The sequence below is a fragment of the Sorex fumeus genome, unplaced genomic scaffold (genome assembly GCF_029834395.1).
Source record: "Sorex fumeus unplaced genomic scaffold, SorFum_2.1 ptg000098l, whole genome shotgun sequence".
NCBI classification, from domain to species: domain Eukaryota; kingdom Metazoa; phylum Chordata; class Mammalia; order Eulipotyphla; family Soricidae; genus Sorex; species Sorex fumeus.
Genome location: NW_026606155.1, coordinates 35,756,362 through 35,771,760, shown reverse-complemented (window position 1 = coordinate 35,771,760; position 15,399 = coordinate 35,756,362). Strand labels below are relative to the sequence as shown.

The 15,399-nt window shown below is 42.8% G+C and overlaps 1 protein-coding gene across 2 annotated transcripts in view; it reads right to left on the bottom strand.

Moving 5' to 3' along the window:
- The window catches only part of RTN1 (reticulon 1), a 269,417-nt gene extending 257,516 nt beyond the window's left edge, over positions 1-11,901 (bottom strand). The window contains exon 1 of one of the 2 annotated variants that reach the window (XM_056133580.1): positions 11,744-11,901. Coding sequence is in view for 1 of the 2 variants with exons in the window: in XM_056133579.1 (XP_055989554.1) it covers positions 11,157-11,400 (244 nt within the window). In the remaining variant the exon portion in view is untranslated. Of the gene's footprint in view, positions 1-11,156; positions 11,595-11,743 lie in introns of those variants that run through there. The other variant, XM_056133579.1, reaches the window with a different exon arrangement.
- Between the last annotated feature and the right edge of the window lie 3,498 nt (positions 11,902-15,399).

Below are 15,399 nucleotides of genomic sequence, written 5' to 3'. Positions count from 1 at the left end.
AAATAAATGAAGGGCCAGGGAGAGAACTCAATAGCTAGAGACCATGCCTAACACATGTGAGGCTCCAAGTTCTACCTGAAGCACCACACACTCACCTCTCTCAAAGAACTACTTGGTGGGCCTTATAAAGAATTAAAAATTAAAAATAAATGAGTGACTGGAGAGATAATATAGCAGGCACAGTACTTGCCTTGCATACAGCTGACTTGAGTCCAGTCCCCAGCACCCCATTTAGTCCCCTAATCCCCATTAGGTCTGATTCCTGAGCGCAGAGCCAGGAATAAGACCCAAGAACCACCAGGTATGGGCCCAAATTTTTCTTAAATAATTAAAGTGAATATTTTCTATGCATAAAAAGTATTATATTTTCAAATATTTAAGTACACAAGTATCCAAATTCAGAAAGCAAGAACATGACCTATAAGAAGTTTTATAATAATCTCATGCAGTTGGTGAGTTAGAAAATTCAGCTGGAGATTAGACATGGAAGATAAAGGCAGAACTATTCTAGCTAAAAATGCAATTGATTAGGCAACCCAGTGAGCATGGCTTTACAATGAATAAACTGACATACATATACAAATAGTTGGGCAACAAAGAGATAACACATAGGTTAAGGCACATGCCTTGCATTCAGCTGACCCTGGTTCAATCCCTTGGTACCACATGGTTCTCCAAGCATCACTGGATACAGATCTGGAGGCCCCCCAAAACCACTAGATGTGGCTCAAGAGGCACCCAAGCACCTCCAGGGTGGTCTTTTAGCATTTAGCATTACAGAATTATTTAATTCTAAAAACGTTTTATTATATATTGAATATTTATTGTATTAGTTATAGTAGGCAAAGGAATAAAATAGTTCAGGAAAAATAATAAATAAAAGAGATGCCTCCAAACGTGATGTGACATATTTAGTTAATATTTCCAAACTGGAAAAAATTTATAAAGTATTTATAAAATTTATAAATTTAAAAAGAAACAATGTTAAGTTATAGAATTTTTCCCACTAGTGAAGACTAAGAATTCCTATCAAAAATTTATAGAAGGCCATTATTTAAAGTGGAGTTTTATTTAGGCACCCAATTTAAGGATAAATATGGCTTACAATTGCATTTGTGTTTTGTGTTTTGTTCCCTTTGGAGTTAACAGCCACAGTATAAAATTAGAGGTATACTCTCTTTGGGGAAGGTTTGAAGATCTTGGGATAACCAGCAACTTCGTTTCTAAGTTTTCACAACTAAGAAGCAACCTTGCTTTTGCTTAAATATCAGTAACTAAAAAGCAGCTTCTCTTTCCTGGGTTGTTGCAATTAGAACTTTCTCCTTCACTCAGCAGAAATCTTCTTTTTTAATTTACCCATCAGTCCAGTTCTGTCCTATGAAATCACTTGGGTCAAGTTTTTTTTTTTTAATTTCATGAGTTCTTACAGCATTTAAATTTAACTTTCGGATCACTGCTTCTTTATTTTTTCTAGCTCAAAGTTCTCAATTTACTCCATCATTTCTCAGAAGACATTCTTTCTAGAAACCTCACCAGCCTAGACATTTTATTCTTATCAAAATATACCTCTTTAGCATCTTAAAGCATAGTACCCATTATTTGGTACAAGGCTCCCAATTTGGCACATTTAGCACAGAACAGAGAAAAGCTATTCCCTCATAGAATGAGAAGTCAAGGCTTTCTATTAATACTACCTAAAATTTCATAAGTTAGTTTAGTAATTTCACCATTACAATAGCTCATATTTAGTTAATTACAATCCTCAAAGCCCCATCCCCCACGGTGAACTATTTTAAGTGGCACATCCTACATGCTGAGTATTAAACAGAACTTGCAGAACCCATAGGCAGGGCTCTACTGTGTATCATTTTAGAGGATGACATTGCTCTTGTCCCTACTAAAGAGCCCTAGCTTTGATGTCCAGACCATTGTGTCTTTTCCTAGACAGAACTGGGTTCCCTGTCACTATCTCTGATTCTTCATGGTTTCAGTCATCATCTAAGAGATTACTTCCGGGCCTTGCCTTCTGTACTCCACTCTTCCAAAGGCCTGAAGGTGTGAGGGTGCATCTCAGACTTGCATCTGCTCCTTCATCTCTAGCCCAAACACCCACTCTTAAGCCATTACCTACACTACACATTTGATTTCCTCACTGCAGTGTCCCTACTCCAGGTCCTCTTCAACAGTAGCACCACATCCACCACAGTTATATCACCGTTTCACAGTTCCTGTCCCCCTATTGTCCTCATCTACCCACCAGATTTCACAACTCATCAGTTTTCTTACTGCCCTGATATATCCTCAACTCCGTCGCCCTCTATTCTTGCCATGTTCACTGGACACACACACACACACACACACACACACACACACACACACACACAAACCAACTCACCTACTCCAAATCAACTAAGGAAATCAAAACCAATTACAGGAGGAAAAAGGGGCTAGAGAAATAGTACAGCAGGTAGGGGCACTTGCCTTGCAGTGGCCAACCTGGTTTCAATCTCTAGCCTCCCATCTGGTCCCCCAAACTCCATCAGGAATAATTCCTGAGCACCAAGCCAGGTGTAACCCCTAACATGGCCAGGTGTGTATCCCTAAAAACAGAGAGAACACACTTTATAACTGCTCTCACTGTAAGCTCGCGATCACTAACTCCAAGCAAGCCCTAGGTCTGCTCAGAATTCCAGCAACTCGACTAGTTCTTTCAGTCTCCCATTCACCTCTGAAACAATTTATGCCATCTCTCTTTTCACACTTCCACCTTTAGTTCCACCTACGTTCTGTTGACATTACTTCCTGTTTAAATGACAAACAGCAGTACAAAAGATCAAACCTTTTTTAATAAATCATCTCCCCTATCTTTCCAACATTTACATCCATGAACTGTCCTTTGCATCTGACATCAAGAGTCCACTGTGCCGTAGATCCACTTTCTCTCATCACTCAGGGACATAGCTATAAGAAAGCCCTCTATTCTCTACCACTGACAATTCTTTGTTGAGTCATTTAATAATAATAAAAATTCTTTGTTGAGTCATTTAATAATAATAAAAATGGGGCAATGAAATGAACAGAAACTTTCTCAAAGAAGAAATCCGAATGGCAAAAAAGCACATGAGAAAATGCTCGACATCATTAATCATCAGGGAGATGCAGATCAAAACCACAATGAGATACCATCTCACACCTCAGAGACTGGCCCACATTCAAAAGAACAAAAGCAACCGATGCTGGCGCGGATGTGGCGAGAAAGGGACACTCCTTCACTATTGGTGGGAATGCCGACTGGTTCAGCCCTTTTGGAAAACAGTATGGACGTTCCTCAAAAAATTAGAAATTGAGCTCCCATTTGACCCAGCGATACCACTCCTGGGAATATATCCCAGAGAGGCAAAAATGTGTAGTCGAAGTGACATCTACACTTGTTTGTTCATTGCAGCACTCTTTACAGTAGCCAGAAACTGGAAGAAACCTGAGTGCCCAAGAACAGATGACTGGTTAAAGAAACTTTGGTACATCTACACAATGGAGTACTATGTAGCTCTTAGAAAAGATGAAGTCATGAAATTTACATACAAGTGGTACAATATGGAAAGTATCATGCTAAGCGAAATGAGTCAGAAAGAGAGGGATAGACATAGAAAGATTGCATTCATCTGGGGGATATAAAATGACAAAATATGAGATTAATACCCAAGAATAGCTGAGATCAACACCAGGAGGATTACTCCATAGCTCAGAGGCCAGCCGGGTATTCTAGGGGAAAAGACAGTTCAGATAGAGAAGGGAGCACCAAATGGAGGGTATTTGGAGGATCCTCCCAGGAGGGGAGATGCAGGTTGAAAGTAGACTGGACTGAACATGTTTGCCACTCAATGCCTCTTTTGCTGAACACAATACCCAAAAGGAGAGAGAGAACAAAAGGGAATGCCCTGCCACAGTGGCAGGGGGGGATGGGGGGGGATGGGGGGAGGGATATTATCCTGGTGGTGGAAAATGGGCACTGGTGGAGGGATGGGTATTTGATCATGGTATGACCGAAATCCAAGCACAAAAATCTGTAAATCTACAACTGTACCTCATGGTGTTTCACTAATAAAAAAAAAAGACTGATAACAATGGTGACCTCTGGAGAGGGAAATAAAGGTTGGATGGGAAACAGTGTGAAGCTTTCATTTTCTCTCTATAGTCCTTTCTACCTTGAAAAAATGGGGACATATTAGGGCAGTACTTGGCCAGTACTTGAGTTACTTGAGTTACTCCCACTTGGGGGTCACTCTCAATGGGGCCTCTGGGACCATGTAGAGCCTATGTATAAGGGACTGAATTTAAAACTCCTGCCTATAAAACACGTGCTCTAGCCCTTTGAGCTATCTCTTCAGACCACCTGGAAGATTTTTAATATCATATTCACATATACTTACTCATAACATAATTATTTTTAGAGTTAAATCAGTGATTTTAATTCAAAAACATTTACTTGAGTAAACACCATAATCAAGATTTTTTTAAGAGCAGTGGTATAACATCAATCCCCCCATTTGCAAAATTAAAGAGTGTGCTTCTTTCCTTTCCTTTCCTTTCCTTTCCTTTCCTTTCCTTTCCTTTCCTTTCCTTTCCTTTCCTTTCCTTTCCTTCTCTTCTCTTCTCTTCTCTTCTCTTCTCTTCTCTTCTCTTCTCTTCTCTTCTCTTCTCTTCTCTTCTCTTCTCCTCTCTCTCTCTCTCTCTCTCTCTCTCTCTCTCTCTCTCTCTCTCTCTCTTTTGTTAATATTTCCAATGATCAAATTCAGGACCTCACATATGCAAGGCAAGTGTTTATACCCAGCAACTACATCTCAGCTCCTAGAGCAAGTTTCTATATCTCTATGTAAATTGAGTATTTTGTGGAGTTCCTGAGCATAATAGGTACACAGTAGATACTGATGATGGCAATTCAGAATCCGAAAAAAAAGTACATTTGCTTTATGGGGAATTAGTTTCCCCCATGGAAAACAATGGCAATTTCTCAGTTGCTCAACATATCTATTGTTTTCTAAGTATTTGTAAATATTTGGCATAATAATGAATTCTTAGACTCTATCATCACCATCAAATATAACAATTTGTAAGTTGTTTATTTGAAGTCTGAGGCCACACCCAGTGGCTTACTCCTTGCACTGCATTCAAGGATCACTCCTAGCAGAATTCAAGGGACCATGTGTGGTGCCGAGGACTGAATCCAGGTCAACCATGCGCAAGCTCCCTGTAGCACTGTAGCACTGTCCTCCTGTTGCTCATCAATTTGCTCGAGCGGGCCCAATAACGTCCCCATTGTGAGACTTCTTGTTACTGTGTTTGGCATATTGAATCACGGGTGGCTTGCCAGGCTTTGCTATGCAGGTGAGATACTCTCAATAACTTGCCGGGCTCTCCAAGAGGGGCAGAGGAATCGAACCTGGGTCAGCCAGGTCGGCCGCATGCAAAGCAAACGCCCTACAGCTGTGCTATTGCTCCAGCTCCTACCCGCTATATTAGATCATTCTGGGCCCAGAGGTTCATAAGTTTTAAGAATGCATCATTTCCCCTTCTTAAACATCTCCATTCTTCCTTCGAACTTTGAGGATTGAAGAGCAGGTAGAGCACTAGCCTTGCATGTGGCAAACCCGGTTTGAATCCCCAACCCCACATAGAGTCCCCCAAACCTGCCAGGAGTGAGCTCTGAGATGTGGAAAGCCTGCCCCCCAAAATAACATCTCCCTTGAACTTTTCAAGCACTAGTCTTATTCTCAAAATATACCAGGGATGACTTTAAAATTTCTCAGCACCCTAACTAAATACCAGGAAATAAGGCTCCAGGAGAGCGCTCAGAAGGCTGAACCACACACTTTGCATATCGGAGCCCAGGATTAGATCCTAGGCACTACCAGGAATGACATCCAAGCACCAAGCTGAGTCAGGAGTTTCCCCTAAATACCACTGGTGTGGCCCCCAAACCCAAAATAACAGTAACAATGAAAAGGAAAACACGAGACATAAAGTCGTTATCTCAGAAGAACCAGTCTTATCAAAAGCAGCGCTATATGATTTTCTTCTATTGACTGATTCCAGGCTCCAGCCTCAATTTTCAAATTTAAGAATTGTTTAAGTGTGAGCTGAGAATTAATTGAAAACTGAGAAGTCCTTTTCTCTCTTTTCCCATTGGTCATACTGCAAGTCTCCTCCACATCACAGGGCTGTCTAGTTTACACTCTTTATACTTTTCTTTTTGCCCTCTATTATTTAAACAAATAAAACTGGTTGTATGCCTTTTATTTTTTATCATGTTCTTTATAATGATTTTTGTGGTGAGCAATCTGCTGTTATTAATCTTTTGAAATGTTTATTTTCATAGTCATCTATATTTTACTGTCTTTTTCAAATCTCTCTTCAAATTTAGTGTGATTACACTACAATAATTTAATTTTAAAATACAAGCAACAACTAAATGAATGATATCCAGCCATTTATTTCTATGAACAAAACAGAATTAGATAGATAGATTCAATTTCCCCTTAGCAATGCAGTCTGAGAAAGCTATGCTCATATTTATTTATGGTTAGTTGACCTCAGTAAAGTAACTCATGCCCTTGTGCATATGCGGTTAAGTTGTTATAATATCCTTCTAGTCAAGCTCCCAGTGATGACCTGGGAATGAGAAAAGTGAAAAATGACACAACATGAAACATACTAATATGAAGCAGAAAGGAGCACATCCTCGGAAGCCACAACCTATGTGTACTACTTAGTATTACACAAAACAGTACCCAATGTGGGCCAAGTCGAATTGAATTATAACAGCTTCTCACTTTACAGATAAAAACTTCCTGTCATCTCTTAGTACCTGTATTGCAAACCATAACACCCAAAAGGAGTGAGAAAGAAGAAATGTTCCCGCCACAGAGGCAGGGAGTGGAAGGGGTGGGGGTGATGGGAGGGATACTGGGAACATTAGTGGTAGAGCATGGGCACTGGTGGAGGGATGGGTGCTCGATCATTGTATGATTGAAATGTAATCATGAAAGTCTATAACTGTATCTCATGGTGATTCAATTAACAAAAACAATGGAAAGAAAAAAGGTTTGAAAGAATTCACTAATGAATCTTAAAAAAAAAACTTTCTGTCATCTGTGCTCTTAGGATAGACTATATAGGCAAGCCATGTAATCAGAGCTTCTCTGCAGTTCCTCAAAATCAGGGAGAGCCTAGAAAAGACATGTAGGCAGGAGACCTGTGATGTATCTGCAGAATGTGTTTCCTGGAACAATAAGTTCATGAAGAGAAAATTAGGCTGTGATCTTGATGATAAGTGTGTTCATCAGTTTTTTTAGGACTTTTTTAAAATTTTCTAAACATTTTAAGTGTTTCTAAATTTTACTTTAATCCAAGTCACATGCCCTAAATGAGAGGGCATATACACCAAACTCACTGCCTAAAATGTTATTAACTATATCCAGAAGCTATGTCCAAAAAAAGTAAATTGCATTCAAATAACCTTCTCATATGTTCTGTAAAATATTTTAAAAGCAAATAATATCCTTCTCATTTAGATCAATGTTTTCTCAAAAAATAAAAGAAAATAGGTTGAAATTTCACCTTCATAAAGGGATATTGGGAATGATTTCAACTTTTTTAATGTACTATTTCTTTAAAACACATCTACAAGTGAGGCATGCAGTCCAGCCTCCACATGGGTTTAAGAAGATGACTGGTAATGTGTATGGTACAATTTATTATGTTAAACAGAATAAACCAGGATATATGAATATTCTGAAAATCAGCTGAATCATGATGTTTTTCCAAGAGTATCACACTCAGCATTTTAAAATTCTAAGTTAAGGAGCCATAGCAATACTACAGCAGATAGGTGCTTGCCTTGCACTCAGCCAGCCTGGGCTAGATCCCCAGTACCACATATGGTCTCCCAGGTCTGCCAGAAGAAATCCCTGAGAACAAAGCCAGGCATAAGCCCTATACACCACTAAGTGTGCCCCCTCTCTCCCCACACACAAACACACACAAATTTTAATTTATAAGCTCTATAGTCTGAGTAAAGTAAATAGGATTTAATTATTAGGAAATCTAAGTCAAATTATCTATGCCAACCTAAATGAGGCAAATCCTACTGGACTGGTTTCTCAAGATTATTCTCCATCTCTTCATTGCTTTCCAGATATATGAAAGTCAAGGACTTAATTTCCAAAGTGGCTAATGAGTGAATTTCTTTATCACTGCATTTTTTTCAAATGTCCTATTTTAAATTCTTCCTTTAAACAAAGACTATTCTTCTAGCCTTGTGTTATCCTATACACCTTTGAATAGTTTCCAGGAATAAAATAACTGATCCTGAAAAAAAAAAACAATTCTTAGCATCTTTTGTTAAAGTTATTAGACAATTACTCGGATATATGATTAATAATTCTAACATGTGTAGCCTACAAATGTGTGATAAACATAGCCATGGCAAAATATATTATTTCACATACTCATTATCAATTATAGAAACTAATGATTATACCTTTAAAAGGCAGTACCTGGAAATACAATACTGCTGCATTTTCAGAGTGCAGCTTTCATGATGTTTAAATATATTCATGCTGGGACATCATGGACGCATAAAGTAAATAACAGAATGTCTAGATGTCATGATTGGGGTTTTCTTTAAGTAGTTTTTAAAACATCAATTCCTTTACATATAATATCTCACATTTAATAAGTTCAGCTGAAAAAGAAACAATATGTTTACAAATGTTTCATGCTCAAAGTCACTCCTCATCTTGATGTGAGTTCCAAGGAGCATCATTCCTTAAAAAGCCAACAATACTGAAGCAGTGTATTTACCAGGCTTCCTCTGGATTTTGTCTCTCACAAAGCTGAGGATTCACTTGCTGTCTTTGCTTAAAACAAAATAATTCCCAAAGAATCCCCAAAATAGCAGACAAGGAAGCCAGTCCAGGTTTTATTTGGACTCCTGCAAGATTAAGTTATTTATTTTAGATATCATTTCTGACATCTTGATCTCTATAGCAGTTGATCCAGTCAAATAAGAAACATTGTCTTAAGACAATGAGAGTTTAAGTCTGTACCAGTTTTGAATATTCAATTTGAATTTCTAACTTCTTTGGACAAAATAAGGCCTTTGAAATTACCCAGAAAAATAAAACATTAAACAATTAACGATCTAAAATCCCTTTAGAGTAATAAGCCAGAAAATATTCCACATGAGTATGCAAAATATATGCTCCTTTCTTATTTGTTCACTTTCTTCCTTCAAACTTAGCATCATATTTGAATTTATAGTTTATTTGTTCCCTATGATTGGAGCTCCCTAATACATTCAATATAGAAAAATGTTTCACTCATAATCATAATGTTAAAAACTGACACCTACCCACTTCGTTCTACGCATGTTCAACACATTTTAATGTCAGTATGCTAGTGATTACAGGACTCTTAGCCTCCCTTCTTTATCCCCCCCAACCTTGGTAACATTAATGGAAGGTGGCAATGTTTATAAAGCAATCACTTACTTTATAGTGATGATTGTGAATAAAAGTTCTAAGTTATGAGCTACCCTCAACAATAAATGGTAATAGTAAACCAACAACAAAGTCTTTTTTTTTCTTTAATTTGCAAATAAAGAGAAACAATCCTTTCATATTAAAACTAATACAGGACAAATGGGGTTTTCTGCTTTGGAATCTTCTTCTCTATCTCCTTTTTCTTGTCTTCCTGGGGGGGGGGGGGGTGTTTTGTTTTGGTTTTTTTTGCTTGCAAGTGCATCAATGCATTCCCCACCTCTCTAATTTTCAGCTCAAATCTTTCATGCTAGACGAACTTAAGACTCCTACTGCACTCCATAAGACCCTTGAAAGATGTGGCGGCTCAGGAAGGGGTTTCCCTAAACCAGCTGCCAAAAGCAAGTTTGTCAGTCCCTCCCTGCTTTCTCTCCTTCCGAAGAACCCATCATCCCAAATCCTGGGGGGCTTGTATTTCCCGATCACACAACCCGCACTCCACCACGGCAAAGCTTCCTCGAGGAAGCCACATAACACATCACCCACTGCCCGGGTCCTTGGAAAGCCAGCATTACCCAAGTTTGCAACCACTCCCCAAATTCCGCTTCCTGCCCTGGCGGACCAGGTTGTACAGCTCGATTCTGCTCCCAGCTCCGCACCCGCGCTTTCCTGCTCCAGGAAAAGTCGGCCGAAAGGCAGTGCAAGTCCAGGGCAATCTCCTAGTGCCCAGGCGGGTCCAGATTGCTGGCAAACTGCTCCTCATCCACTCATCGCCACTCAAATCCTCCGAATCTCGAATCTCGCGGCCAGGCGGGCCTGGGAGTTGCAAGTTTCAAGATACCCCAGCAGCAGGGAACCCACCGTTTCGGGAGGGGCTAAACCCGCATGCAACGCTGTCCTTCCGACTCAGTCTCAAGTCTTGGGGGTGGGGGGGGGGAGTTCTCATTTTTGCGCGGGCAGGAGAGGAGACGGAGGACGGGACGGAAGGGGGTCTGGGAGAGAGTGGAATGTGGCGAATCGTGGAGGGAGGAAAGGGGTAACACGGGGAGCTAAAGACACGTCTCAGTTCCTGCACTCAGGCGGGTCTAGGGGGCAGCGCGCCGGCCGCCGCTTTGTTGTCCGGGCCCCCTGTTGCTGCAGCGCATGCTGCGCGCAAACACGCCCCCCAAAAGCTCCTCGCAAAGCAGTCCAGCGGACCCTCTCAGACCCCCAACCCTCGGGCCGAATGAAAGAAACTTGGACGCGGGAGCTCCAGCAGCTAGCATGCCTAGTGTGCCTAGGCGGGTCGTGTTTTATTAAAGCCGAAATCATAACGATCGCCCAAGTGATCGATGTGTTTAGTCTTCTTCCGAACCTTTGGAAAAGATTAAAACCCAGCTTCTCCCTCCCCTCACCGCTAATCCCCCCCCGCCCCCAGCCCCAAGTCCTCCAACACTCTCAGTGGCCCGCGGAGAGGCGAGGGTTGAGGGGGGGTGGGGGGTGGGGGGGCAGGGGCTGGCGCTCAAGGTGGAGAGCGCCGAGAAGGTGCAGCGGCGAGCTGCGGAGAAGGGCACGGGCCGGGGCCCGCGGGGCCCCAACGCCATTTGCGGGGCAGCGGCGCCCGCGCGCCCGCCTTACCTGTGGATGCAGTTTCCATGGTAACGGGCGGCGGCCGGGCGGGGCCCGAGCCCGGTCCCCGCGGCGCCGCTTCGCCAGCCCCGGCGGCGCCCAACCCCCGATCGGGCTCCCCGGCCCGCGGCTCCGGCGTGGCCCCTTTCGGCGTCACCGCTTCGGCCTCCCCCTCCCCCCGGTCCCCGACCCAGTGGGACCCGGGGCCGGCCGGTGGCAGCTGCTCGTCTCGGGGATCGGGCGGCGCGGCCATGGCGGGCGCTCCCCCCACCCCGGGCGCGGCGACAGCGGCTTGGCGGAGCCGGGGTGCGGTGGCGGGGCGGCCGGGCGCTCGGGGTTGCTGCCCCCGCCGGGACTCGGGCTCGGGGAGGCTGCGGTGTCCGCGCCGCCGCCGCCGCCGCTGCTGCAACTCCGGCCGCGCCGCCGCCTGCCGCTCTCGGCGCCTCAGCTCCTCCCCCTCCTCCGCCACCTCCTCGCCGCCCGCGCTCCTCCTCCTACTCCAGCCGCCGCGGCTCCGCGGCTCCCCAGCCGCGTATTACGCAGGTGGAAAAGGCCTGCTCGGTCCCAGCCTTCCTGGGCACGCGTCGGCACCCCACCACGGCTGGCTCCCGGCAGGCCCCGATGGGGGCACGGGCCAAACCCTCGGGCGTCTTCCTCTCGCTTGGGGAGGAATCCGTGGGCACCAGCAGGTAGGGGCAGCTCCCGCGGATGCGTGACTAAGGGGCTGTGCGCTGCCCCAGCCAACTCCTGAAGTTCACCCTGAGACCCGAGGACACCCCCCCCACACACACACACACACACATACACTCCCCGAACACTCTGGCGACCTCAAGGCCACGGTGGTGGAGGTGACCTGGACCAACTGTAGATAGGAACGTGGGTCAGCGGGGGCTATTGGCGGCAGACGGAGGCGTGGTCAGCCGGCAGCCCCGCGGGTGGAGGCCTCTGAGTCCTTCAGTGTCGTTTCTAGAACCCAGCCGGCTATAGCAAGAGGACTGGCAAACTACCTGAAGGGCTACAGAAGAAAACTTCTCCGAGCCCGCACAGAGGGCAAATAGGATGTCAGTGGGCAGGGACAATAACAGCTACGTTACATCCTTCTGAATGCCTGAAACAAAGTCAAAGTCATTGCCACTGGTGTGGGCACCTTTGACTTCTACTGGAGAAGTGGAATATTCCAGGAAGACCTACCCCACCACCACTTCCTAACACCAACCCTATTCACAAACATGTTGCCCTCTCTGATGAGGTGAGAGATACTTGGAGATCCCAACTCCACAAAAGTGACTTGGTTTAGAATGTACAAGTCCCACATAGACACATTAGGGATCAGTAAAATGCACATTTTGCTAGAAAAAATAAAAAGGATCAGTTCGGCTTACAGAGTGCAGAAGAACTAGGCTCATACTCTTCTTCAGAAAATTTAGGACCTGCCCTCCAACTACCAGAAACTTGGTGGGTCTGTTCTGTTCTGCCATCACGGTTGTGTGAGGAATTATACCTTTTATACCTGTGCATTTATATATTCAAAGATTTCAGAACTATTGAGATGCTCCTTTGAACTGTTAAAACTAGGGTGAGAGAGTAATGTGCACAGTGTGTTTAACATTGACTTGTCATAGCTGACCCATGGCTGGCACAGGATACCCTAAGCCCCCACCAGGTGTGATTCCTGAGCACAGAGTCAGAAGTGAGTCTTGAGCATTGCCATACATGACACCCAAAAAGGTCTAAAATTTGGGCTCAATTTTTATTCTGTTCAGTGACAATAAACTAATGAGTATACATGCCAAAATTTCATCAATGTTTATGGTATATACATGCAATATAGGACAATTACATCTCTAAAGTTATCATTGTTATCTTAGGGTCACATAGCTGTGCTCAAGGCTTACTCCTAGCTTTGCGCTCAGAGATTACTTCTGGGATCATATATGGTACCAGGGATCAGGAATTTAACCTGGGTGGACTGTATGCAAGGCAAACACCCTATCCACTTTCTATGGTTCTGGCCCTAAAGTGATTTTAACTCCACCAATAACAACAACAAAAATCTAAAAACGAATCATCATAGTTTTGAGAATCTGATCCCCTGACCCCCACTAACCAATAGTGATCCCTGAGCTCAGAGACAGGAGTAAACCCTGATCATCCCTAGTATGGCCCCCAAACAAACAAAAAATGTTTCCTGGAGTAAATAGCCTTAACAGCCTTAAGATGAAAAGCTGTTCCCCTTTTAACATTCTTTTTGTTGTTGTTGTTGTTGCTTTTTATTTTTAATAGACAAAACCTGCAACTATTGATATAATTCTAGAGTTGAAATTAGACAATAAAGCTCCAATAATAAAAGTAATAAGTATCTAAAAATCTAGTTTATGTGAAAAAAAACACTTTGTTATATCTCATCAAGGAGTTGTTAAGTCCTTGTCTAAGAATTTACTAGTCTGTTAGTTGTTAGTTGAGCTTTGTTATTTTGTTTGTTGAGTTTAGTTGATTGCTGTTACTTGCCTATCTAATCTGATGTGGTCCTAGTAGAATTCCAGTATTGAGGAATGCTTGCACGCGGCCAATCCGGGTTCGATTCCTCTGTCCCTCTCGGAGAGTCTGGCAAGCTACCGAGAGTTTCCCGCCTGCATGGCAGAGCCTGGCAAGCTCCCCGTGGCGTATTCTATATGCCAAAAAACAGTAACAAGTCTTACAATGGAGACGTTACTGGTGCCTGCTAGAGCAAATTGATGAACAACAGGAGGATAGTGCCACAGTGCACTCACTTATGCAGCTTGTCAGTGTAGAGAATTCATGATCTATGTTCTGGGTCAATGAGTTGATACAGCAGCGGCTGTGGGAGGGTGGTTGCTGGAGCTTCCCGAAGTACAGGAGCTTCCCCATCCCACTCCGGGAAGACCCCAGAGTTGTCAGCCTGAGCACAGGAGTACCTGAAATTTTTCACAGTTTGGTGCCCCTGCAGAGAGTATTAATGAAGCACGGAGAGTATTAGTGAAGCAGTGGACTTGAGCCATTGTTGTGGCTGTAGAGGTGGGTTGTGATTGTAGCTGCTAGAGCTTCAGCAGGGCAGATACTTAGTCTGCCCCCTCCCAAGGACACCCCAGAGTTTTCAGCCGAATGTGGAGTACAGGGAGGACTGGTGTGTCCATGAATCTTAGCTTGTTGGCTTGCATCTCTTTGGAGATTTAGTCATAAATTGATAGAGCAGGGCTGCTGAGTGAGTCAACATGGAGGCTGTGCAAGCTCTACTGCTAACATACTATGGCACTTAATCCTGTCATTTTATCTGGTTACGCTAAGGAGTTTTTCTCAAATTTATCCTTTAAAACTCCCTGAAGCATCAGAATTACCAAGTCAAAATGTCAGATATTTTCATTAGCAATATGCTAAAAATATAGGAAGTTCTAATTATATTACACTGTTTATTGATGAATATTAAATATTTGAGAATTGTCTTGGTACAGGAATCAAAGTATATTCTGGCTTGTTAGAGGAAATTAATTTTTCCTCAGTGAAATTTTCCCACTTCTAATTTAACTAAATTTCCTTGTAATGAGTCTATTTGCTTTGCACACTCAGTTTTAGCAATTTTCACAACCATCTTTAGAGATAATAAAATATCTTTCTTTACTATTCACCTTGGTATATTTTTCTGGGGAAAGAAACTTTCAGTTATTAAATTTCATGTTATTGTTAAAATTACCAGTGTTTCTCAGTATTATTTCACACCTACATCCCTGTGAACTGACAAAGCTTGACTAATTGAAGATTTATGAGCATAACGCGGTCAATAATGAAATTCCAGGGCTTGCATAGTTTCTATGAGTTGTGAGTTGCTCTAAATGCTTTAGAAAGAAAGAAAAATCAGATTGAGACATTTAAAGTGTTCTTAGCAAGAAGAATTGAGACAAAAGAACTGTCAGGTTTTATCTTTATGTATTGTTTGGGGTGGGGTGTTGGGGGAGAGGGGGTTAGTGATGTTCTGAAGTCTTATTCATTGTTTTAAAAAAGAAAGAATTCAGTTCAAGGAGCATTTAAATCTAGTTAACTTAGACCAAATCTTATATTCATGGAAAGAAGGAGTGTGGAAGACATGATGGATAGCATACCGCAACAACTTGTACCACAGTGAAATTGTTTTCAACCTCATTATTATTTGCTTAATAGTTCAGTATCTTGATTCCCTAAAATATAACCTGGGTGCATTAAACTGCTGGAGATTTGGGGAACATTTTACATCAGTTGT